Genomic DNA, 25,884 nt, shown 5'->3' with positions numbered 1-25,884 from the left:
AAACTCCAAAAGCTTTGGGAAAGGCTAATTTAATACATCTGTCATATACAATTACACAGTCAACTGTAATCTAAAACATCTTTTTTTTTTTTTTTTTTTCCTCTCCAAACATGAAAGAGGCAATTGCCTGGGATCAGAATTAAACATCTGTTTCACAAAACAAAGATATTAACCTCCAAGGTTTTTATGAACCAATAAAATTTGATCATTCAGCACTGCTCAGTAATAGTTGCTTTCTCCATTACACAAATTGCTACAGCTGATTCCTGAACATAAACCATTACAGTGATTGGATATTTAAAGGTTGTGGGTGGGCTGTTATTAATACAGGGATGCAGATGCTTCTTTTACTAATACAATATATTTATTTTAAAAGGATTTGCTGCTGTTTCTGTGAATGGGATACATGGATTAAACTAAGTATTTATACATGACAGATTCAAGTACAGTGAAAGAGAAAGACAACGAGTAGCCTTACATTTTTAAGAACTCAAGTTTAATTCATGTTAACCTCAAGATGTTTAAACTGGACAACAATTATTTGTTTTAATTCTTATTCGTCCTTTGTACATTCAAGCCAGTCATGAATAAAATAGGAATCAGCCCAAGCTTCTGAGACTTCTATTCTTTCAAGTAAACCTTCACATTTTTGAAAAATAAAATATCAAATCCATACTTAATGGATTATAGCCAGGCTTTTCAGCAGCAAAAAGAACAGTAAGTTTCTTAAGAGTAATCCAAACTCTGACCTAGGATCTGCAGTATAAATTCAAAGTGAGTGACTGGCATTTGGAACAGAAGCCAGCCTAGCCAAGCTGTGCCAGTTTACTTTTCACGCCTGTGGTGTTTTTGTTTGTTTGTTTGTTTTTTAGTCTGTCTGGGATACTGCATTTTGAACTGTGTCATTGTAGTTGCAGAACTGGAATTCTCCTGATTTAAGAATGTTGGGGAAAAAAATGAAATACATAATTCAGTTACACTTGTTTAATCTTGGGACTTATTAGGCCACAAGGAAATTGTTTCCATAAGCAATCATCAGAAAAAAAAAAAAAGCTTTTAATCGAGGCTTTAACTAAAACGCATGCAGCACCTTAAACAATGTTTCCACTGATTGCCAAGCTGTCCAAACAAATAGATATTTGACAGTAAGAGCACACATTCAGCTTGTCAACTTTTCTGAAGATACATAAACATAGTTACACAATGCCAAAGGACACAAGCATTGCAAATTGCCCTGCAATGTGAGTGGGTAAGCTCCAAACCCATACAGCTAGGAACAGTATTTCTGTAGTCTAAACCTGTTTGTCATGGAGTTCAGTGTGAATTTTGAAACCTGATAAGAAAACCTGCAGAAAAGTAGTCTAACACAGAGAAGGATTCTGGAATCTCTGTACTCTAAACCCAAATGTCTCCTTTGTTTTCAAGAAAGCATGCTGCCTTTTTCAGCCTCATTTTCCTCATCAGCAAAATTCCTTCATAAGGTGGTTTGAAGCCACCTGATCAAAAGCACAAAATAAGAGTAAAGCACTGTTCCATTGAACTGTAAATTTTTGGAATTAAATTTCCTCCCTTACATTGGCATAACCAAAAAGTAATTCCAGTAAAAGGTGTGTTTCCTTTTTTTTTTTTTTTTTTTTTTTTATCACAGTACCAAAACGATGGACTGGACTGGCTTCAGCTGGGTGACATTTCAGACTCCTCATGGGCATCTTCTAACATAACAGACAAGCAACTAACTGGAGAGAGAAGCACAGAGAACAGCTGCATTTCCTCCTGGATATCTTTTCCTCATCAAAAAAGAAGAAAGGTATTTGATCCAAATATGAACTCTTTCATCGAGAAGAATTACAAAGCAGGCCTGCAGAAAGTCTGTGTTTTAATAGGAACATTGGATGGTTTCCTTCTCAAGTCCTCCTAAGCAAAGTTATCAAAAAGGTTACAACTCCAGGCTAAATTCTCTTGAGAAGAAAAAAAAAATCTACCAAAATAGTTAGATACACCCCATGGATTAAAGGTTGTATAAAAAGCCAATGGGTGAGAAATACCTCTTTTCCTCCTATCCCTCCACAATACTATCTAATTAGGTTGAATGCCTTTTTATTTCATTCAGTGCAGAGAATTTCTGAAATCCCAGTTTAATCAAGCCTGAGTCCTACTGTTCCTCTGAGACCCCATTTTCTTCAAAGCCATAAACTTCAGCCAAGGTTGTGCTAATTTTGCACTTCTTTTCCTGAATTAATAATAATTACCAAATTCAAATTCTCACATATTCTTTATTAAAACACTTATTCTGTGATTTTTAAAAAATATTCTGTTTTATGCACAAGCAGGTGTTAAAGAAATGTCATGCTGGTTTTACGTTCACTTGTTTTTTGTTTGTTTTTTGAATAATGAAATACTAGATATTGTGCAGAGTAGCTTAGCGTTGAGCTCTCAATACCAGACAACATTAAAACCACACCCAACTGCATTAATATACTGTGAAGACACTACAAAGGTGATACATTATATTCCAAAACCAATAACTAATGAATTGCTCTCAACATTATTTTCTTTCTGTCTCCACCAAAGAAATAAAAATAAACAGGAGGTCTTTAGCATGATAACTATGGGTTTGCATAGACAAGCAGCCTCCTAAGGAGAATTGCCTCTGAACAATACACCCACTAGATATTCAAAGGGAGCCTACAAGGGAAATAGCTATTGAATTATTCCGGTGTTCTAAATCATGTCTCAATAGCCAAGTTCTCTGAAATGGTATATAATCAGTTCACCTGTTTGCAGATTCTATGCACATATAAAAAACATGAGACTATAGATTTCTTCATAAGGGAATTTTAGATTTTTCTAAAAACTGCAAATTTGGTAAGATTTGAAACAAGTCCAACTTAATAGAATCAGAATATCACAATATCCATTTCTAATCAGAAATGGATATTGTGATATTAACCATCTCTGAATCAGCGTAATAATAACGTAATTTTAGGAAGCAAATATGTACTGTACCATGCACATAAGAAGCATAAAAGCTTTATTTGGGAATGAGGAAAAAAATCATCATCTTGCACAATATCAGTAATTTGTTTAATCCTGGGAAAGGAGAATGTTGTTCAATTCTACAATCAATGAAAGTCTAAAGAACAAGCCAATCAATGGGAGTCTGCTTGGAAAGGACATCAGGACTTGCTGATTTTCAGTCCCTTCGAGCTGCTTCACAGAAACCACACAGAGGGCTGATATGGCTTTGATGATGCTTCCCAACCCTGCTGTCCCACTGAAACACCTAATCCTTTAATCCAGTCTCATCCTTTCTAATACTAAACTCCCTCTGTAGACATGGCTTCCACCATTTTTCCTAGGATTTCATTTATTTATTCAGAATATCACTGATATCACTGTTTGGACATGTTTTCTACTATTTCAGGGTAAGACACTTGTTCAAATACCTGTAATTTGTCTTTAAAAACTTTAAAGAGATATAATGTATTCCACTGTTTCATTTTAAGATTTTTTCATTGCATACCAGAAACATGAAGCGTGGTGCCAAGCTGAGGGGTACAAGACACGAAGAAATCCATAGCTCTCTACCAAAGTCAGTAAATACAAGCAAAAGGCATACTATTACAAACAACCTCTTTCAAGCAACAGGAATAACATGAATATGTATGATAAAACAGAGATATAAGCTGAGACCTCAAAACTTAAGTGGTTGTGGACATTATTACCTTCCAGACTAACAATTCACAGCTGTGAGTGGAGAGATTTTGATTAGCATTCACAAGAAAATATGCGTGATATAATAAAAGCCCTAGCTGGTGTGTAGAGCCATTCCTTCAAACAGACGGCACGAGCAGCCCAGTGGACAGACCTCTACACACCTCACACACGAGCTGTTTGCACACTGTTGATCAGCGCAGTTTTGTAGATGATGCTAAGGCAGCTGCCTGACAGTCCTCTGATCATAACTCATTAGGTTCCTCAGACTTGAGAAAACACTGCACCTTATAAAGTTAGCAGACTAATGGCTAATGCACTTTCCCATCTATTCTTTATTGAATTCATGCTGTTAACACATTACTCCACCTTTTCCAAAACAAGGAACAGCTTGCAGCATCAGCAGAGCATTGTGTCGTAGCTTAAATTTTCTGTATATAAATTAAAGCTGTAGTATTGTCCCATGTTATTCATTATTCTACTACTATTTTTCATCCAAATATGAGAAGCCAGTTTCTACCATCCTGAACATTCTGGAGGGGGTTCCTGTTGAGTAAAACTTTGAAAAGTGTGACTAACGATGACTGAATCTGTCCTTAATACAGTAAAACATTTTAAGGGGATTTTTTTTTCTTTTTGGCAAATTCTAGCAGAAGAGCTGGACTTAACCAAAAAAGAGCACAGGTGTGTAACTTCATATTACATCTTAGAGACAATGCACATATCTGATTTTATTTTAACCCACTCCAAAGCATTTATCAAGAGTAAGGGAAGGAAGTCTTGGTCATGCTGAAGTCAATGACTGAATCTGAAGTGATAGGAATTTTATCTCACATATTGCTCTCTGCATAAGAAAACTTGAAACTAGCACATGTCTTCAGAAGGTCATCCGAAGACATCAGGAAAGCAACCAAAACCTCTGGAAAGTCCTCCTATATTTAAAGTTCATACAAGGCTGTTAGTGTTACAGAAAAGTTTTGGTAAGGCACTAGAGAAGTTAAAGGACTTTGTAGTAAAAAACACTGGCTGTAGTACAAAGTCCTTTTGTCAGTTCAAGTCTTTCAGCAAAATGTGAATCTTAGTTCTAACATTGAAAAAAGGGGATAGCTGTAAATCCACTTCAAGACAGTTTTACAGCAATCTTAATTTCTTTATTTTGTACACTAGGTGTTTGGAGCAAATCGTGGACTTTAAGGTATTAGTGACTGCTCTGATAGTGGCTTTGAAATTCAAGATAGATTTTAAACTGCTGGCAAAAGATATCAGTGAAATTGAATGTATAGAGTGGAGCAGAAAATCTGAATTAAAAAACAAAAGATATTGCTATTTAGAATGAAAACAAAGGAATAATTTCAAATGCTTCTGCTGTTTTCATATACTAGCACCCCAGTGTACTATTTGCTTTTTGTCTCCTATTTTAGGCATTTAAAATCTGTATGAGAAGGTGGTTTATAAATCTTGAACAGCTCACTGCAGTTCTTAAAGATCAACCTAAAGAGACAAATACAGAATAAGTATATATTTTTTTAAAGTTAAGCAAACATTAAAAAGTCAAAAACTGAGTCAAAAACTGTTTAAATAAAACTATTAAGTATGATATCACTCCCTTCTCTAAACAGAAGAAATGAGAGCCAAAATTTAAAAAAATCACTTCATCAACCTTTGGCACAATATTAATAGTTCTTAATACCAAATCAGTATCCTTAAAACCTAGCCAAGATTCCATCCACTGAGCTAGGAATTATGCTAAAGTTTTCAAAAGATTCAGGACCTAGATTTTCTCGTGCTCTGCTCCCTCAGCTAGCATGGGAGGGTTCCCAAGCATTCAACATTCACAGTTTCCCATTGTGACATTTCAGGACGGACTTTCTTGAAAGCACGCATCACAATGTTGAGACTAACTAAAAATCTCACTACTCATTTTGGTGTTTAAGTTAAAAGCCAAATGTTTCTGCAAATTCAGCTTTCATCTACAGAATGAAGAAATATAATCTCCAAACAGATGTACTTGTGCAATTTTCTTTTTATCTTAAAAGAAAAATGCCAATAAAAAAAAAACACCAACAAATGGCTCAACAATTCAATAAATATTATATACTTCCATGTTTTACTTTCATTGCATGGAAACAAACGAGATTTTAATTAAAAAGGTGGCTACTATAAGCAAGAACTGGAATGGAAAAGGCCTTGAACAGTTCTTTTGAGTATTTTACAGTGTCTGACAATTTCAATCTATATCTATTGGGTATCTTTCTGCTCATAGAGATCATGATTAGGCAGTAAACTTGCCCTTTCAATTCACTCAAAGCTGCTACTTCAATCTATTCCATCTGTGCTCTCTGAACCTTTCATTTCCAAGAGGTTCAGACTAATTCAGAACAGGCAGGGAGGCTGACAAGTTCTACCTTTCTTTCATATCCTCAGGGCTACATGCTGACATCTTAAAAAAAGTTTAGAAATAAATATAATGCTACTTCTTTCACACAACAAAATTATTTATTTGAATTCCATCAAGGAAGCACACAAATATAATTAGGAATTGGTGCATGACTCAAACAACTATTTGCCCCCATGCTGGTTTAACCATTCCACTGTAATAAAAAGAAAAACTCTTGTGATCTTACAGATTTTGACCTAAAACTGGATGCCTTAAGAATCAAGATGGACATCGTTTTAAAAAATTGCAACTCCAATGCAGATTAGTTAGCATTTGTAGTAGTCCTTGTATCTTGATACACACAAACTATAGCTGTGGTACTTGTGAGAGTTTTACAATTCCCAGATGGTATCTGTCTACCAGTACGTACATTCTGGCAGTGGAAGAGAAAACGGGGGTCAGAAACAGCAAGCCTACATGAGACATGATGAGCTATTGAGACTTACCAATTTAGTCACAGCACTAGTTCATAAGGATAGAAAAAAAAAAAAAAACAAGTGAGTAAGAACAGGGAACTGCCTGGGTGATAGGAAGACGTGAGAGATCTCATACAATAGTAGTCTGTAATGCTCAGAACAGAATGGAAAGCCAAAAAAAAAACACTAGGCTGGCCTAGGTCCATGATTATGAACAGGGGATGCTCAGCTTTTTGGAAACTGTTGAAACAGCAGCCATTGGCGGTAACTGGAAATGTCCACAGCTATGGGGCTGGGGCTAGGAAATAAAGTCCAAGTTTCTTCCTGGAAACTCTTGTGTGATTTTCAATATCATACTGCAGTCTCTATCATCATTGCTATGGAACTCAGCTACTTAGATTTAGTTTGGCTGGACAAAGAATAAAGGTGTTTCCAAAAATCTTTCAACTTGCTCATCAAAACACTCGGCATACAGATATGTAGTATCCATATCAGGTTGGAATATTATAGCTGAGCCAAACTATAAAGATTAGTGATTTCCACCACATTATCATCATCATCTGTGGGAATCTTCCTCACCCCAAAAATTTAACTAAGCAACGAAAACAAGTTTACTGAGGGAGAACTGGGGTTGATAATATTTTTTTTTATTGATCATCATATTTTTGTCCAACTTGAATTGGCTTTACGTTGGTCATAATGAAATATTACTATTAGATTATTATTTTTAAAGTGTTTCTGATTTATAGATGGAATGGGATGTTGCTTGGTAAGGCCAATCAGCCAAAAATTGAAACTTTTTTCCGTTTTGACTGGTTTCCATGTCACGCCACTCCAAAAGGCTTGTACATCTGATTTCTGCAATCATGATTTTTCTACAAAGAAATGAGAATGAAAAGGCCTGGAAACAATTACTGAAGGTGCAGTTTGATACCACAAACACAAAGCACAATTTAAGGCTATTGCCCAAAGAAGCCATTCTGCTTCCATTGTCAGCCACAGATTCCTTAGTCTTTATTTATCTCAGATATGCAGAGGATGTGGCCTCAGGGTGAGGTGATTCACAGTCCCATATCTGCTGGAAAGCTTTTCTTTTCAGTAGGTTAGTTTTCCATCAGATCAGGGAGCTCAACTACCTCATTTTGCAACTGCAGGGACTATTGGACTTGGTGTCTAAAGAAAAAAAAAAAAAGCAACAAACAAATGAAGGGAAAAAAAAAAAAGATGGCTTTTCAGCTGGATCAGTCAACTCTCTGCATGGCTCTTTGCACTCAACTGCGTAAGTGCCAAAGCAACATAAGAGAGAAAGAGGAACTGTAGCAATCCCAACTGAGGATGATTTAGCTTACTAAGGAGCCATACCATCCATGATAATTTTCAGATTTAGATTAGCAATAAGCAGTTACAAGTTTTCTGACTCTTACAGCATTGTATCAAATACTTTTTTGTGGCAACCATCTAGATTTAAGCAAATAGAATTCAAGACAAAATATGGAAAAGCACTGCTGTTAAGCTAATGTGCCAGCACTACACCTGAGGAAAACACCTTTTAAATTCCAGGTCTGTTATAACCATTCTCCATAGCCAAATTATAAAGTTTCTGCACATTTCTCCAGCAAATCTAGACCTTGACTCCAAAAGATTTATTGTTTCTTTCTGTGTTTTCACAGCATTTAGCACAGTTTTCATTGCAGTATAAAATACCACCTCGTTTCATAATTTCTTCCCCTTAAGTTGCATGGTATCTATAGTACCACAAAATGCATCATTTCTCTCTTACCAGCACATTTGATGACTAGTTTTCCAGGGCAGAAGGCAATGTCTATTTGCAAAAGCCGTGCAATCTGTTTCAATTGAGAAGGAAACAAAAACAATTTCAATATCACCTTTTGCCAGCAGGTCAAGGAAGAACACCGAGGGTATTTGCTAAGTATGAGCCTCCATTATACAAAGGAAGGAATGCTGAGAAAACCCCTTTGCTACAGAAAAGAAAAAAAAAGAAAAAAGAAGAAAAAAAAAGAAAAAAAAAGGTGAGAATTAAGAAGCTCACATGAATGAGAAAACATTTCACTGCAAAAACAAAAGAGCTCTTTTCAACCACTGAATATAAAGAAATAAGTGAGCATCAGTTATTTAATTTTCCTTTCAGGTTGGTGAGAAAGTGACATGAAATAATTATGAAAACAAGCAAAAATCCACCTTGGTTCTTTGTGACATTAGATTACTATAGAGAGGCAAAATCAAGAGTGATTTATGGTATGAAAAATGATGATGTTGCAATATTTGTTTTAAACTGAAACTAAAGTTAAAGTTTCAGTTGTCTCCCACCAGGGACGTTCCACTGGTTTAAAAATTCCAGAACATTTCACTTGTTTTGGTGAACAGAACAAAGCTCCTTTCCCAGTTCTTCGGTATAACACTGCATGGTAGACACAATAGTTTCAATGCTCAATTCCCCATTGCCCTGTATCATCTAAGCTCTTTAGCCAAAATACATTTTGTGTAGGTTGGATTATGTCCTCTTAGTTCAAACTGCTTTAACTACAGTGAGGGCAATTCTACAGTTTGGTAGGATAGCTATATAGAGATGGCTAGATCTATGTAAATATATGTATAGATCTATACAGAGAGATAGTTATCTTACTAAACGGCAAAATTATATAAAATAAGGTCAAATGTGTGTGTTATTTGCTACTGGGCTATGGTATGTGTATGTGGCAGGGGAGTGTGAGGACATCAGACCACCTGGAACCATTCTGGTGATGGGCACTGTCTGTCCATACTGACTGAAACAGGTCACAGAGCCCATGAAGCATATACTCTGATTTTCTTTATTACCCCATCTCCACAATCCCATTCTTCACTACCAGTTCTTACTCTGCAGCACAGAACACAGAGTCTGCAGAGTAGAACACAGTCTGATCTTTCTTTCTCTTTGTCATCTTCCAATTTTTATACATTTCTTCATGCTTGCCCTCAATCTTAAATTTCTGGGCTCCCAGCCTAACTTTCCAATTATTTTCTGAAAACCCCTACAGGTCAGTACTGCAAATTCAATGTCATCTCAAAATCTAAGATTATAGCCTGTTCTCCATGATTCCTTCTGTTCATTTCAGTGCTAAAAATAAGACTTGGTTTTGCAGTTGGAAAGAAAGCAGTAGTAGCACTGATTACTGGAAGGAAGGAGGCAACAGAAATTGCAAGAACTATGGAGGAATTCGTTTCCTGAATGTCTGAGAAACATTTGTTCAGTCATTGGAGAAGAAAATGAAGTGGCACCAGTAAGTAGCATTTGCAGATGACCAGCTGGATATAGACCAGGACAAACAATACAGAATATAGACTAGTTCAAAGGGACCTAGAGAGTTTAACAAGCCCAGCTGCCTGACCACTTTTTTTTAGGTTAGCCCTGAAGAAGTTAAAGCATGTTATTAAGGGCATTATCCAAATACCTCTAAAAGACTGACAGGCACGAGGCATCATCCACCTCTTTAGGGAGCCTGTTCCAGTGTTTGACCACCCTCACAGTAAAGAATTTTTTCCTACTATCTAGTCTGAACCTCCCCGGCAAGCTTTGTGCCATTCCTGAACATACTATCACTGATTACCAGGGAGAAGAGAACAGCAGCTCCGTCTCCATTTCCCCTCCTCAGGAAGCTGTAAGGAGCAATAAGGTCACCTCTTAGCCTCCTTTCCTCCAGACAAGGTAAATCAAGTAGAGGAACTAAATAAAGAAATAAATTTTCTATTCCTAAAACAGATGCCAAACAAGTATAGAACAAACTGCTACAAAAATTCCATAGAATCCAGAAAAGATTCTGACAGTGCCCATCCATCAGAAAAAAAGTAAAACAAGTGCAAGAATGTGATTTTTTTCTGACAAAAAGATCAAACTGGCAGAAAACTTTTGCAAAAAGCCAAAGACCAAGACCATACCAAAGAAATTGAGGGAATGGCACAGTGTCACCACAGGTATGAAGACCAGGATACCAGCTAATTTCCTCTGGCAAACACAAAAAAGAAGTAGGAAGAAATCACGGGCTTTAGAACTCCACAGAACAAACCAGAACACTAGAACAGTCCTGTTACACCAAATAATACCCTATAACACTCTTTGCATTTGTTGTGGAATCTTAATTTGTCCCTTGACCTTCACTGTCTCCCAAAAGCCCTCAAGACAGAAGATGTAGGCCTTAAGGACTCTTGGTTTGACAGAGCTGATTACCTGAGAGACTGTCATATGACCTGCGGCAACAACTAAAATCATCTGAGGTCTGAGTGCTCCTCCCTGCAACCAAAGGCAATTATTATCAGCACATCTCTGTGAGGGATCTTCAGTTTTGAACTCAGTGTTCCTGATTTAGACTTCCAAAGCCCAGATTTGTTAGCACTGCAAATATGCTGCCAAATTCATCGTTCTCTTCTAAAGCTGCTGAAAAGAATCTCTTCATGAACCATCCTTTTTACTATTATCGATGCAATTTGATTACTTGATGAGAACCTATAATGCAAAGATACTTTAACCATCATAACTATAAATACCATGAAAAAGGGCTACTATGTATAGTATTCTCCACTTATAAACATATTTTTCAGGATCTGATCCAAAACCAATGCATCTTTTCATAGGAACAGATGAAGGAATGAAAGGAGCATGTGACTGCATAGAAATAGAAAGAAAACAAACAAATAAGTGCTTCAGCAGGGATCATTGTACCATTACTATTGCTATTCAGATAAAGAGTCTAAATAGGCAAGAAAAGAGACAGGTGATTGCTGATATATGTATTTTAAACTACTGTAGCAGAAAAAGCAGGGAACATCTACAGAACTATCCAAAGTTGTGATAGGACAAAAGGGGAAAACAAAAAAAAAAAACTAGCAGCAGCCACAAAGAACTGTGTAGGAATCACAGATCTTAGGTATTTATTTTAGTTAGCATTTCATCCATTACTCAAACAAAGCAAAGAAAAAGGAGCACTGAGACAGAACTCAAAATATCAGCCTGCTAGCTAGTGTTTGGGAAATACCATTTTGTTTCTCAAGGGGATTCACAGTGATATTTGCTATGTATTTTTGTCTAACCTGAGATTTCATCCATAAAATTTAGTATGAATTCTGGACCTCAGGAAGCTGTTTGATTTCAAAAGGCAGCAAGTCCAAAGAAATCTACTGGAACATACAGGGAACCTGCACTTGGGTGCGTTATTGCTAAGATGGTCCACAACCTTTCAACCAAACTAGCCAGGAAGGAAAAGGGAAAAAAAAAAAAAAAAAAAAAAAAAGAAATGGAGACAGCAAAGATTCATGTAATTCAAAATTTTAATTAACATAGCTCTGACATTGACTATTTCTTATTAAATGGTCATTGGAACTGTTGCCAGTTTTCTGAGAAGTTGTACAACCATATGCATATTCCACAGGTTAAAAATGCTAAATGCCTTTTTTAATAAAAGGTTCCAAAGCTAATGACTGTCACAAATGTCTTTTATGGTTTTTATTTGAAGACATTGCTCATCTCACAGTCTACTGAAAAGCTGCCTTAACCTCATGGCCTATTCACTTAAAACAAAAAACTGTGAAAGACCATCCTTGGAGACTTCAGCATCAGTTATTCTCCAGTCAGTGGGCAGTTAGAAATAGTGGTTCAAATATCTTGTATCAACTCCCTACACAGACCTACAAACCAGGAGTAGCACTGCATAGGGGGACATGGAAAAGACAAAAGAAATACATGCTTCAGAAGGAAACCTTAACTCTGGCTGGAGGTCAAAATCCATGTAATTAAGCAAAAAGAGAACTTCAATACTGAAGAACACGATTGTCTCTGATTCTGTGTTCTCAACAAGTCAGCTCAGAAGTTCAGAAAAATACACTCATTCTACCAGTTTCAATTTTCACATCCCATCAATAACAGAAGACTAGCCAACAGTTCCTTTCACAAGTTCACCACAGTCACCAACACTACCCATTATGCTTGCAACTTATAGACATGAAGGAGATTAAAATAAACCCCAAAGACATGAAGGAGTAGAGGAGGAATGAAATATTTCTAATATCTGTAACACCTGCCAGAAGAAAAAAAAAAAATATATATATATATATATATATGTTTTCATTGTAAGTAATGTTGCATTATTAACACAGTTGTTCAACAGCAGGTGTTTCTTTAATAGTTTAGTAATATGGATTGTAACAAAGAAATATGAAATTATCTTTAATTTATCCTTTTTATAAGGACCTCAGTATCCTGTATCATATCACTGTCTGAAAAGGTTTAGACAGTTTATTAATTGTAACATCAGCGGATAGGATCTAGTTAAGCTTTTCAAATTTTTTATTCACACAGACGCTTTCTTCTCATCTTTATTTCTTCCCTTTTCGTACTCTTATTCTTTATTCTAACAGACCTCTGAATTCTTAATGCTGTCCAATGACCAGGCCAATCAGAATGCTGTGCTTCCATTTCTAACAGCCTAACTCAAACCATTAACTAACTACTTGTAATGTGGTAAAACGTACAGCCTCATCTGAAGACAGGAGCAAATGCTATGCAAGCACCAATAAATAGATCCTTCTATGAAGAACTCGCATTCTGAGAAGGAAAGACAGATTAAAAGGAAAAAAAAAAAAAATAGCAGAGAACTGGCCAGTGGACACCCTGGCTTCTAAATCACCATGGTAAACCACTACATTCCTCAGCTTTCAATTAAAAAATAATAATAATTCTGAAAAGGTGAAATTATTGCATTTCTGTAAGCAGACGATAATACCTGACAAAAAAAAAAAAAAAAAAAAAAAAAAAAAAAAAAGAGGGTGGATGGGGGGGGAATGGAACAAGAAATAATGTTTTATAAGATCATTAAAAAAATAGCACTATTGCAAGACCATTTTATCAGTCATTTTTCCATATCAAATAGAGATATTTCTGCCTCCAGAATACCAAACATAATGTAATCCTCAATTTTGTTGGAGAAGCCAATGTTCAGAAATAGATTTTCTGAAGAGATTTTTTTTTTTTTTTTTTTTTTTTTTTTTTAAATAGGAAGCATGCTGTCAGGGCTGTAGTACAGCCTGGCTCAGTGGAAACCCATTAAAACCACTTTAGTGGGCAGTTGGTGTCAAAGAGTCAGAAGTATGTAACAGAATCCTACTGTGCACAAGCGTTCAGTATGCAAGAAATCATCTTTTATCAGACAACTGCTGCAGGGGACACAGTCAACCGCCATAGGAGAAAGCAGAGCACAGCTGAAGTCATGATCCCCTTACAATTTTTTGCCCAATAACATGGACAAGGATATGGAATAAAAGAACTTTTACAGATAAACCCTTAGTAAACAAGGAAACAATACATGGAGAGCATCATCTCAAGCTCTAAAAAGCAATACCTTGCTTTTGTATAGAAGATATAACAGCTCTTTGTCACTGTCAGTGACACCACAACTCACAAAGATTAAGATTTTCAAAAGTGTCCATTAAATCTTGGATCCACGTCTTTTCACACTCTGATTTACAGGATTACTGAGCAGTTAGCATTTCAGCAGGATGTCTAAGAATGGGGACAAAGAAACTCTCTGGAGATGTTTGGGAAAAGTGGTCTTGCCCTGAGTCTGGCTGACAAAGTTCAGTTGGTCACAAATTGGATGCCCACACATCTAGTGGACATGTGGGCAGGTCAGCAGACACTTCTTTTGCAGATGTCCCTTTTCTATTCTCTTCTGTAGAAGCTAGACCAAGTGTTTCTAATGTTTTCACATGAGCCAAATTCTGTAGGTGAGCTTAATTCCCAAAGTGCCTAACTCCTATGATCTGAGTTTGAGAGATCCAAAACAAAGTGACATGGTGACAATTAGTGTAAACAGAACAGAGCAGTGAAAATTCTAATAGTATTTATCCTATGCTGTTTACAGAGTAGGAAAGTGTGAATAACATTCAAATCCCCACTGTTTCCTTTTCTTAAGGATTGCTGGAATGAATCACCTTGGCTTAGTAGAAAATTGGAGCACATGATTATCTGTTAATCCAGGATCTTTGATAAGTGCACCCATTGAAGACTAAGTAGAATTGTTACCATTGCTATATCATGAATTGGATTCATATTCAGACAGACGCTCTATTGGCTGGTTATCTCTGCCAACTTTGGATTTCTCTTCTTGTGCAATGCACTAGTATAAGGTATATTAAAGACAAAATGTGCATTTCAAATATAAAGTAAGCGATGCTGCGAGCCAATTAAATTGAAGGCTCTGAGATCATTTAGCATTAGATGCAACTAAGCTCACTCATTCAGAAGCTTTGGTAGCACACAAGACATGCAGCCTCAGCTGCATGGATATCTGGACAGCTGCCTTGCTTCACAGCAAGCATTCTGCAGACTGCCTACCTTGACAGCAAATAGATGGAAAAGGAACATTGTAAGGCATCCTGGTTCAGCTAGAGCCGACATCTGATAGTGTCTGCTTCTTAGTCTACCTCATATGTTGTATATGCCAAGAATAAAGTGTACTGACATCCTTCCACACTTCTGCATGGCCCTATTATTTCTTCTGCTACTTTTTTGTATGTAGCTAACTCATTTATTTTGCTCTTTTTGTAGGATCTGTGTTATTCAATACCCATCTTCATTCTCGTGTTTTACAGCCTACGCGCTCCTTTTTACATATGGTTTTATTTTGCTTACTCTACCTGCAAAGCTGCAATTAATGAGGTCCGATGTGTTCCACCAATGAGAAGAGCTTTTGAGATTAAAGGATACCATTAGCATAAAAGGAAATTGGTATAGAATGTTATTGAATAAACTAAGACTGGAAGAGGGTTACTAACCATTACTATAGCAAATTGCTGGAACAGCTTCTGATTATCTAGATCATCTTACACAACATTGTCACTGAAGTTTTTATTTACCACCAAAAATCCAAATGACTGAACAAACCAAATCAAAGTAACTTTAAAATGGATCTAGATGGGCCTATGAGAAGATGAACTGACTACAGAAAGGGAGGAAAGATCATACATGTCAAATTTTGTGAAACATTGCATCAGCCTAGGTACTTCCACTGCCAACCATTTCTATGTGGTCTGTACAAGAAACAGAAGTGCCTGCATTGTGCTGAGCAACTTGCATGGAGGCAATTGTGCAATACAGAAAATTCCCTTCAAAAATCTTTCTGGAAACTTTAATTAAAAAATAAGTCTGAGGGTGTAAAAGCAAGCAAACATCCTTTATGAGGACAGCAGAAGCTTTTTTGGAAGTTAATTGACCCTGCAGTGCAGATGCCATGAGTGACAGGCAGACTACTCCTACCTTGCTTCATTGAACCACTGCTCAATGTTGATTTAAGTGAACCTGTGTTGGGGTGATTAGAAACACACCATCAGTTACTGTCTGAATTACTGAGGCAGTACCAGTTTAGAGAATTTTTTAAATTACTACATTTAGTCTACTACAGTGGTTTTTCCTCAAATCTTTTAAGGACAAGAGCAATCTAAGGTTGTTTTTTTTGTTTGTTTGTTTGTTTTTTGAAAGAAATCCAGACCATCTTGCACAGTATTGTCACAAAGGTCTTTGTTTACAACCAAAGAGAAATTGGGATGCACTCTGAAAGCACTCTTGCTACTTTTATTTCCTCCCTTTAGTTCTTTTCTAGCTTGCATGCATGAGATTTCTGGCACTGGCTTCATAACACCACTGAGATGTTCTGTGAATCACCACCAGTGTGTGGGCCACAGGCTGAAAAATACCGCACCAGAAAACTGTCTGCACTGTGAACTAAGGCTCACTAAAAGCAGCGGAAACCCATATACTGACTGTAATGGGCTCCGGATCACACCCACTGTAGATCTATGGATGGACCTAATATCTTATATCACAGACCTGTAAGTTATATCATCCTCTCGTCAAGTTTAAGTCACACTACTAAAATGGTAAGTGGAAGCTTGCAGAGATGCTGCAAAGGCTGCACTCTGAACTATGAGGACTTCGAATCCATTAGCTCTGTGGGACCATCAGATTAGCATCTTATACTGGAATTAATTCTATTCAATATAAGAAGAAATCAAGGACATGAAGAAACCAGTCCTCTTTCTAGAGTTAGTTTTCCCCCTGCAGAGCAGGGTGAAGTAGCCTAACATCCTCAAATATGTACCTTCAAAGTACTCATAATAATTAGTGTTATCTAAATGTCTCTGAACTATTTAGAATCCACTTCATTTTGAACTGTCATTAATATTGCAACAGGCAATATTATGAAGACTGGTGAAAATCAAGTAATTTAATGTAACACTTTAGAAACCAAACCTGCAATGAACCTCAGCTGCCTCTTCAGCTTTTGTGCAATCAATCAGTCTGGAGACATGTTTACATATCCTAGGACCAGTGATAGACTGCCACTAGACTTGGCATCCACAATAACCTCAGGAGGCTGATTGAATGAGAATGCAGTATGAAAAGTCAGATTATCTTTTGATTCTCTCTTTTATTAAATAAAACAGATCTTTATTGAATGAAGCTGCTTTTATTAATACCTAAAACATTAGTTGGTGTCACAGAGCTTGCCAGTCCCACAGAACTAATAAAAGAAAAGACAGAAGTAAAAAATGAGAGCATTACAGGGAAATAGAAACCAAATCACATTAAACCAGCATTGCAGCTGACAAATAAAACATCGGTCTAGCTGTAGAATTTTTAAGTTTAGTCTGAATTTATGATTTTTGCTGAAAGAAACCAAAACTGGGCTTCTCCCAGAAGTACACTGTGGCAAGAAACAGAATGAGCGCAAAAAAAAAGTGCAATTCAGTTTCCCCTTCCCTCACATAATGCCTCAAAAGACAGTAAATTTAATGCAGCTGGGACAATATACAAAAACTTTGGTTTCATGGGAACAGCTTGAGCCCTAAGCTAGAAAGATTTCTTTTATCTTTTGAATTTTCAAGCTAACTTTTTTGATTTCTGCACATAGACAAAGCTTAAGAGAAAAACTCTTACTGACCATACCTGTACTTTATGTTCATCTAAGCAGTAGCCATCTGAAATCAGCATGCAGTGAATTTTCTATACATATCAACTGCACAGCAAGAGCAGCAGGTGCCTGGGTCAACACTGTTACTTCAAGAAAAAGCACATCTCCCTCATCATCACCATCAAAATCTGTCAACATGAATTGAATTTCAATTCTGAACTCCTGTCTAGTCACCATCAAGACGGAAGGGGAAAAAAGAATACATATCTTAAACCAAATAGAATCATCTTCAATTTTAACCCCATATACAACACCATTTTCCATTCCTATGTAGTCAGTATTCCAGAGTAATGATACAAAGTAAGTAGTGCTGAAACACAGGTTGTTGCACTCCTCAGCTTTTCATTTTCCACGTTTCTATTTATACTACGTTCACAGTGCACTTCAATGTCAGTGAAAGATCTGCACACACACATCTTCAGAAATGGCCCACAGCACCCTGGAAGATGGAACATAACCAGGGAGCTCAGCTGTCCTGTTCTTTGTACACCACTGCCAGTGGATGCACAAGTAAAATTAAAATGAAGGAATATGGCTCCCTATGTAGCTACAATTCACAAAGATATAATCCACTGAAATCATAACTTAATTATTTCAGCAATTACTGTGGACAGAATGACATATTCTGACAGTAAGTATCATCATGAAATGAATAAAACTACATAGAGAAAGCCAAAGAGAGTTTGTCCATGATGAGACAAAGATATTCTATACTATAAGATTCATTGGGTATCAAGAGGGTTCAAAGAATACTATAACATGAATAATTTCAAAGGAAACAGTAGCAAATTAAATCCAAATATCCTCATGCTTATCTCCTATAATGCAGTCAAAGCTAAACATTTGGGAGTTTGGTTTCTGGGAGTTTTTTTCCCCCAGTTTTCCTATAGTTAGAGGCTGGCATTGCTGCAAATGGAGTATCCACATCTCTAGCCTGTGGGGAACACTCTTCAGGCTATACAAGGTAATCCTGCCTAACACATCTGCCAAGCCTCCACACTGATAAGAACTGAGAGAAAAAGCAAATCAAAACAGCAGCTACGTTGCCTGAGATCTCATTAGAAAGCACTTGCAGGAAGATTTCAGCCCAAATGACAATGTGGAATGCTCAGCAGAACACAGGCAGAAAGTCACTACGATATTCTTTTAGCTTATAATTAATTTCAAATTTCTTATTGTTGTTGTTTTTATTTGACAGCAAGTATCCATAATGTAAAAGGCTCCTCCACCTTAAGTCTCACAATATACATCCTAAAATTATTTAGCTACTTTCAGGAGATGTTCAGTTCAATACAGACTTAGGCCAAGGATGGAATCTAGTGTTCAAGTACAATATCAAGTTTTCACTCTACTCCAGTGAAGCTAATGAGAGTTTTCCACCTTAAACACAGGAACAAAATGCCCATGTGCCTGTTGTATTAGTCTGTTTTCATTAACATCACCTGGGTTTGTCTATTTTTTCAACTGAATATTTCCAAAGAATTTTTTCACAGCTGATACCAAGTAGTGAAATACCCAGCTGACTGCGGGCAAGCACTGGCTACCTAGAACGGAGTCAAAAACAAACAAACAAACAAAACAAAACTGTGTTGAGGACAAAGCTGTAAAATGCAGCTGCCTCCCTAACTACAGTTACATAGCATTATAATCTCTCTCTCTGTACACATGCATATATATACACACACACACACGTTTAGGCTGTACAACATTTTAAATACGTAGACTATATCATCAGTGACAAATTGTTCCAATAAGAACACGAAGCTCACTATAGAAAACAACATTTTACTACTCAAGCTGGAGCTATTTTCTCCATATATAAGATAAAAGCAAAGCAAAACCACAGTAGTATTCTCAAGTCTTCAGCATTATTACCTGAAACATTTGGAAACTGTGCAGGAAGAAGGTGTGTTGCCATGGCTCTGTGTAATCAGCCACAGACCTACACACAATAGACAGCTGATTGCTGTTGCAGGTTAAAAGATTTGGTATCTCTTTAGGAAAACTTTGTCATTATACTATAAATGAGAAATTTTTTCTATTAGTAACAGAACAGCATCAAAGAAACATGCCCTGCAGCAGTAATCAAGTCTGATTTATATTTTTGTTTTGTGTTCATCTTCTTACAGGGATTGAGGGGGAAATCAACCTTATGCATTGCCTAGTAAATCTAAACCTGCTGTATATCTCTAGAACTCTCTGGTCTCTTCAAAGTACTAACGCATAGTAGCACAGCTGGAGTCTGTTACTTCATATGGGGACAGACAATCACATTAAATATAGATATCTATATTACCAAATAGCAGAGTCCTAGCTACCACATAGTACTGTGTGGGATGTCTGAAGTGCAAAATAAATAGCACAGAAAATGCCAGTAATTCTAATAGAATCCTGGGGAAAAGTGGGATTTAATGGGAAATATCAAATTTAATGGCACTTTATAATACATAGAAAAATCTCGCTCATCAGTCTCTATAGTATTCTTTTCAACCTGAGAGACCTCCTTTCCTTGTGTAAGTTTCCGCCTATGTTTATCTTTCAAAAGAGAAGTAATATTTAAAAATAAAATCATACATGAATGTTATAATTGCTGAGCTGGCAATAAAGCAAGCACTGTACTCTGTAGGACTTAAATGCCACTTACACCCCAACCTTGGAATAAGCTGCAATCTCAGTCAAGCCCTCTGTTAGTGCAGCGTTAAGGCTGCAAACTGAAACACACCAAAAAAAAAAAAAGTTAAGATTCTTACTGCATTCATAGCCTATTCAAAGTACTGATATTGCTCATAATAAAATGCATAACTCGCAGCCTAGCTGGGTAATCAAAAGCTACTGGTGTGCCATGTGAATGAAGTAATCTTTTCAAAGGACTTAGACTTCCAATCCCTGCTGCTAATGCATTTCCAATTGCAACTTTAAAACTGTACTTACGTGGGCACTGCATTTAGGTAACATTTGAGGAGACTTATAATTTTGTTTCTTTCTTTTTCAACCTGTTCTAAGGAAAGAAGGAGAAGTGAATTTTACATAGGGAACCGCCACAGAAAGAGACGGCTATGTACTTCACCTTCTGGCAGTAAACTCAATATTGGATACAAAAAAATTAGTAAAAATAATTCACTTAAGAAAAAAAGTGTTGATATCTTGAAGTGTGAAAGTGTTAAGAGTAATTAATACCTTTTTTTTAATAGTGATCTGTCTCTAAGCAGAACTCTATCAGTATGTTTGCAAACTCATAAATTAAATGCATATGCTATTATTCCTCATGAAAGAGCAAACATGCAAACTTTAATCTTGTTTTCCTGACAAGATATAGCTGTTAACATGCAATGCCTTTGCAGTACACATGTATACTTGTCCTAACTTACATTACACAGGAATGCTCATCTCAATTAACTAATGCAAAAATATATTTATCTTTGGCTGCAGCCATCATTGAAAACTTTAAAGTTCAAAGGAATATTTAAATAGGCACAGACGTGTGCACTGTCCACACACTGTTTTTCTGATCCTTGCTGTAAGCATACTTGTGGGCAAGATACCACTGAGGCATCTGAAGACTTGTTGTCAGGACACTCAAACTATTCAGCATGCAGAATGCCAGGCACCTGGTTTGGGCTCTTATCACGGCCTTTAAACATTTCAGCAAGCATGTATTTCTCTGGTCCAGTTAAACACTGCCAAGTCTAAGGTACAGGATTTTTAATTTGAAAAATCACACAGAATGGCAGAGCAGCTAAATCCGATAGCCCATACCCTGAAGATTTCAAATTTCAAGACAATAAAACCCTTTGCAATCCAAAGATGAGTTCCCAACTCAGCTCACCAGCAGCATCTACTACAGGATCAAAAATATGCTATGCAGGTAACAAGTGTCTCCCTAAACCGCTAGGCTGCCACAGTCAAACAAAAATAAATAACTCCTGCCACTGAGGATTTCCCACCAGGATATCTTTGTTTTTGACTAACACATGACTCCCCCCCAAGTCTTGCAGTCATGAATTGTGAGTATCAACATTCAAGACATCACAGAGACAGGGGACAGAGGTTGTGTATGTAAAATAAACAACAAGATGCAGTGAAACAGAGTGAGCCTTACCTTTGGAAAAAACTGCTGCCAGGCTCAAGAGGAGAGGCGACAACAGATGCCCCATATTGCTAATCCCAGAAGTACACATCCTAGGCTTGGTAGGGAAGTGAGGGCTGAGTTTCATGCACTTTGTAGTCAAAATACAGATCGGTCAGCTGAAGAGACTGCATTTTCAGCAAAGGTCATCTTGAGAGCACAAAAGGCGTTTCCTTCGGAGAGAGGACTTACTTCTTTAGCTTCAGCCCTCCCCTCTCCTCCCTCCTCGCTTCAAAACAGACGATGCTGAAAGAAAAACCCTCTCCTCTCGGGAAAGAAATAGCAAAGCGATGCGAGCGCACCCGTGGCTCCGAGCCGCAGCTGCGGGAGGCGGACGAGCAGCCCCCTCCGCAGCCCCCCACGGCCAGACGCTGGGCAGGGGCCGAGGGCTCTGCGCTCACCCAGCCCGTGCCCGCATCCCGGCGAGCCCAGGGCGCCCAACTTTGCCTTTAGGCGCTGCTGCTCAGCCCGCAAAGCACCCAGGCACGGAGGCAGGGTTGCCTTGCTGTTCGCTTTTTTTTTTTTTTTTCCCTCTTCCCCCCTTCTCCCCCCTCAAGTTCTCAGTCTCCTCATTGACTTGGTTGACTTTCCGCCAGCGGGGGGGCCAGCGGCACGGCAGCGCTCACGGCTCTCGAGGCCAGCGGGGACCTGGAGCCCCGGCTGGGGCAGCGTGGCTGGAGCCCGGCCCGGGACCCGCGACCCCTGCCCCGGCCTCCCCCCCGGCCGCCCGCCTCCGCCGGCTCCGGCCCATCCTCCGCGAGCCGCGGTTGCTGTTTGAGACAAGGCAGAGCCTTAAGGCGGGAGGCGTCACGAAAACCCCAAAAAGATGAGGGAAAGGAGCAGCTAAAGAAGCGCCCCAGCCCAGCCCCGCCTCGCAGCGGGCAGCCCGGCAGCCCCAATCCGCGGGCAGGGGGGCGCGGAGCGGGGCGGAGCGGGGCGGAGCGGGGCTGCCGGGCCCAGCCCCGGCGCCCCCCGGTGCCCCTGCTCCCAGCCCCAGCACCCGGGGACCGGCGGTCCAGGGAGTCCGGGGGTAGACGAGCCGCCAGGACACGGCCACAGCCGCGCAGGAGCCGCCCGCGGTGCGGGTTCGTCCCCTGCGCCTCACCCCCCCTGCCGTGTCCTCATCCGCTGGGGCAGGCGAATGGTGATGCCCAACAAAACGCGCAGCCAGAACGGGGAAACAGTGAAGACCTGGGAGCAGAACGTGTGATGCACGTTGCAAGAACTGCGGGGAAAACGCCTACGTTTCCTCTAAGTGGTGTTCAAAATAAAATGTTGGGGAGAGGTAGCTGCCCTGAGGTTTTCCTTTACAGCGGGTGGGAGTGCCAGAACCATTCGGCTAGCCCAAACCTTCGGTCATGCTCAGTAATGAGACATGTATTGCACTTAGCAGATAGAATGGCAGCAAAATGCAATTTACTACAGTGCTAGCTAAAGAAAAGAAAAAAGCAGCTTTGAGAACTTATAACTACTTTGTCCCTTCATAGAGTATATGTTTGGGAATGATAAAAACGTTCTTTTTATATTACGAGCTGCATGGCTGAAGCTTTAAAGTGGGTCAAAATAAACTGAGTCTGAGTGCACACTGAGGCTGTGTGCACTGTTTGCCAACACTCAGAAATACACAATCAACGATGTAATGAGAAAAGGCAGTATTTTGTGTGACAGTGCAGAATCATTCTAGATCACATCAGTCTTAGAAGTATCACCAATCCCAGAGAGGTTTGCCAGTCCTGAACTGAAGCAAACCTCTAGAAATGATGTTATACCTGAAACAGGTGTGCCATCTCAGAACATCCGCTCTCTGAAGAAAGAAAAAAATGCTATTGACATGATATGTTGTCACCAAAAACTTACAGTATTGTCTAACACAGAAGAATTGTTATTAATTAATAGTCTCTATCCAAGATAAAACTGTCTTGTCATTTGGGGAAGCCAATGCCCAGCTTCATTCAGTAAGTAGGTGACATAGGCCAGCACAACACACAGTTAACCTGTGTTCTGGTGGATAAAGAAGAGCTTCACATATTCTATGAAAAATGCAAAGAAGGAATAGCTTTCTCTCCAGATGTGCGTGGGGGGAATTGTTGCCAGCGTTTCTTTAAGAAGAAAAAATAGATTTTCCTGGAATTAAAAAATAAGATTATTTTCTCCTCACTTTTAGAGCTTCTGGCTCTCTGGCCAGTGCATAGCTTTTGTTTTTTGTCCTTTTGGGCAACATTTGGTGATGTTTTGTCCTACTGCCTTCCCATCACTCAGTGACAACTAGACAGATAGAATGGCAGCAGCAGTGGTAGAACTGCAGCTTTAATGCCAGCTGTACTATATTTGTAAGACTACATTCTTTCCCTTTTCATTTTGCAATGATGCTATTGAAATGGCAGATTTGGAAGCTCTTATTTAAATTTCCAGCAAAAATGTGGGAACTAGGGATCCTTTATCCATGTCCAGAATGATGCTATTCACTGAATAAATTTCTAAGTTTAGCATTGTGATATATACTTTTTTAATTTAAACTGTTATTTTTCCTTAATGTTTTTAAAAGTCACACTAAAAGGTCAGTAACCCATTATTAAATTTTATGCTTCGCCACCCTTCTCTCTCCAAAGCGCTCAGCAGACATTTGACATTCAGCAAGCAGTAATGGGCACACAATGTTTTGTCAACATCCTCCTCCCCTGCCACTACACCGTTACCCCCAGGAGCCAGCTCTGGCTCTCAGGCCTTTCCAAGGCTGACCCAGTTAGCAACATGCTGATGCCTCCCATCCCACCAGGAGTGAGCGTACTCCTTCCTTGCATTCGCCCAGCAATCCCTGTACAGCAGGAATCCCCCTTCATGGGCATTTCAGCAATGTGACAGCAGAAGATTAGGCCGCTTGCTGGGTTTCACTCTGTACAGGGGGTGTCCAGTTCTGGGGCCTCCCTGTGAGTGCTTCAGCACCACAAACTCTAGCCCAGGCATCTAACACTTTGCGATTAGCAATGGAAAGCTTTCCTAGACACCAGCCACAGAAAAATCACATCAATTCATGCTATTCAGTAATGAAAAGGCATCTTCCTGTTTTTTTGGCAAGTATGTCTAATCTTTTCTGGGTAATTAATGCAACTAATCATGAAGGAAGAACTGGCTTTAGGAAAACACAAGAGACAATGAAGGGTCTTCCATAAGTGCATCTCCACAACCTATGACTAACTATAATGGTAGAAATCCATCCAGCAAATTAATGAGAAAATCCATTGTTACCCTGAGACTTCTTGTTTCATATTCAATGCAATCTATCAATTGATAAATATAATCTGCTTTATGTAATTAAAATTACTAATTGTTCTAATCAGTTTATTGATTCTCCTTTTGTTGTTGTTGTTGTTGTTTTATTCTTTTATTTTGTTTTAGAGACATTCCCTCATTAAGGGGCTAGAAGTACAAGTCTAGAAGGGGTCCTATGGACACAGCAAAGAATCACAGACTAAAGTGAAGAAAAAAGCCAGGTGGACTGGGGAAAAAATGTTTCTCTGCCCGCTATTCTATACTCCTACATATTTCCACGTCAGTTGGAAATTTTGCTCAGTATCTTACTAAGTGTTTTAGAGGTGGAAAAAAATATTTATATAAAGATGAGGAAACAGAGAATGTGTCCAGTGATCTGAAAGCAAACAATCCATTTCAAAAGCCAATTGCATTCTAATAATTCTCTCTGTGTCCACAGACCTGGAATAGCAGGGCATATTACTGACTCTTTTAAATTGAACGGTTACACATTTTTTCTCCAGAAATGTTTTTCACTTTCCATTAAACCAAGAGAAAAATCCTGGCACTGCTGAAGTCAGCACATACTTTACCATTGATTTTTACAGACAGATTTTTATCCACTCTTCCCCGCCACACACACACTCACACATTGCTTGAAGATTGCACAGATAGCCTTGAAATGGATTATCTGGGCTTGTTACTGCACAACATCCAAAATAAATAGCAGTTAGAATCATAGATTCAGAAGATGAAAAGGAATCAGCATGATCAGTTTGACCTCCTGCCAATTTTATACAATTTAATGTGTTGTCTTCAAAACGTTTAATAGGCATGAAGCAGCAGGTGTACTGTGACTGCTGCTCATAAAGCAAAACACAAGTTGTTCCACTTATGGAAGTTTCTATTTTATTTTTCTATCAC

At 38.4% G+C, this 25,884-nt stretch overlaps 1 protein-coding gene across 3 annotated transcripts in view; it reads right to left on the bottom strand.

Moving 5' to 3' along the window:
- The window catches only part of TMEM132D (transmembrane protein 132D), a 255,996-nt gene extending 234,028 nt beyond the window's left edge, over positions 1-21,968 (bottom strand). For all 3 annotated transcript variants that reach the window (XM_032199359.1, XM_032199360.1, XM_032199362.1), the window contains exon 1: positions 21,685-21,968. In XM_032199359.1, coding sequence (XP_032055250.1) covers positions 21,685-21,799 — 115 coding nt within the window. In that variant the 5' untranslated portion in view covers positions 21,800-21,968. The remainder of the gene's footprint in view (positions 1-21,684) is intronic.
- Between the last annotated feature and the right edge of the window lie 3,916 nt (positions 21,969-25,884).

The sequence above is a fragment of the Aythya fuligula genome, chromosome 17 (genome assembly GCF_009819795.1).
Source record: "Aythya fuligula isolate bAytFul2 chromosome 17, bAytFul2.pri, whole genome shotgun sequence".
In the NCBI taxonomy this organism is placed as follows: Eukaryota; Metazoa; Chordata; class Aves; order Anseriformes; family Anatidae; genus Aythya; species Aythya fuligula.
Note: the sequence above shows the minus strand (reverse complement) of the source record. Positions and strands in the feature narration are given on the sequence as shown.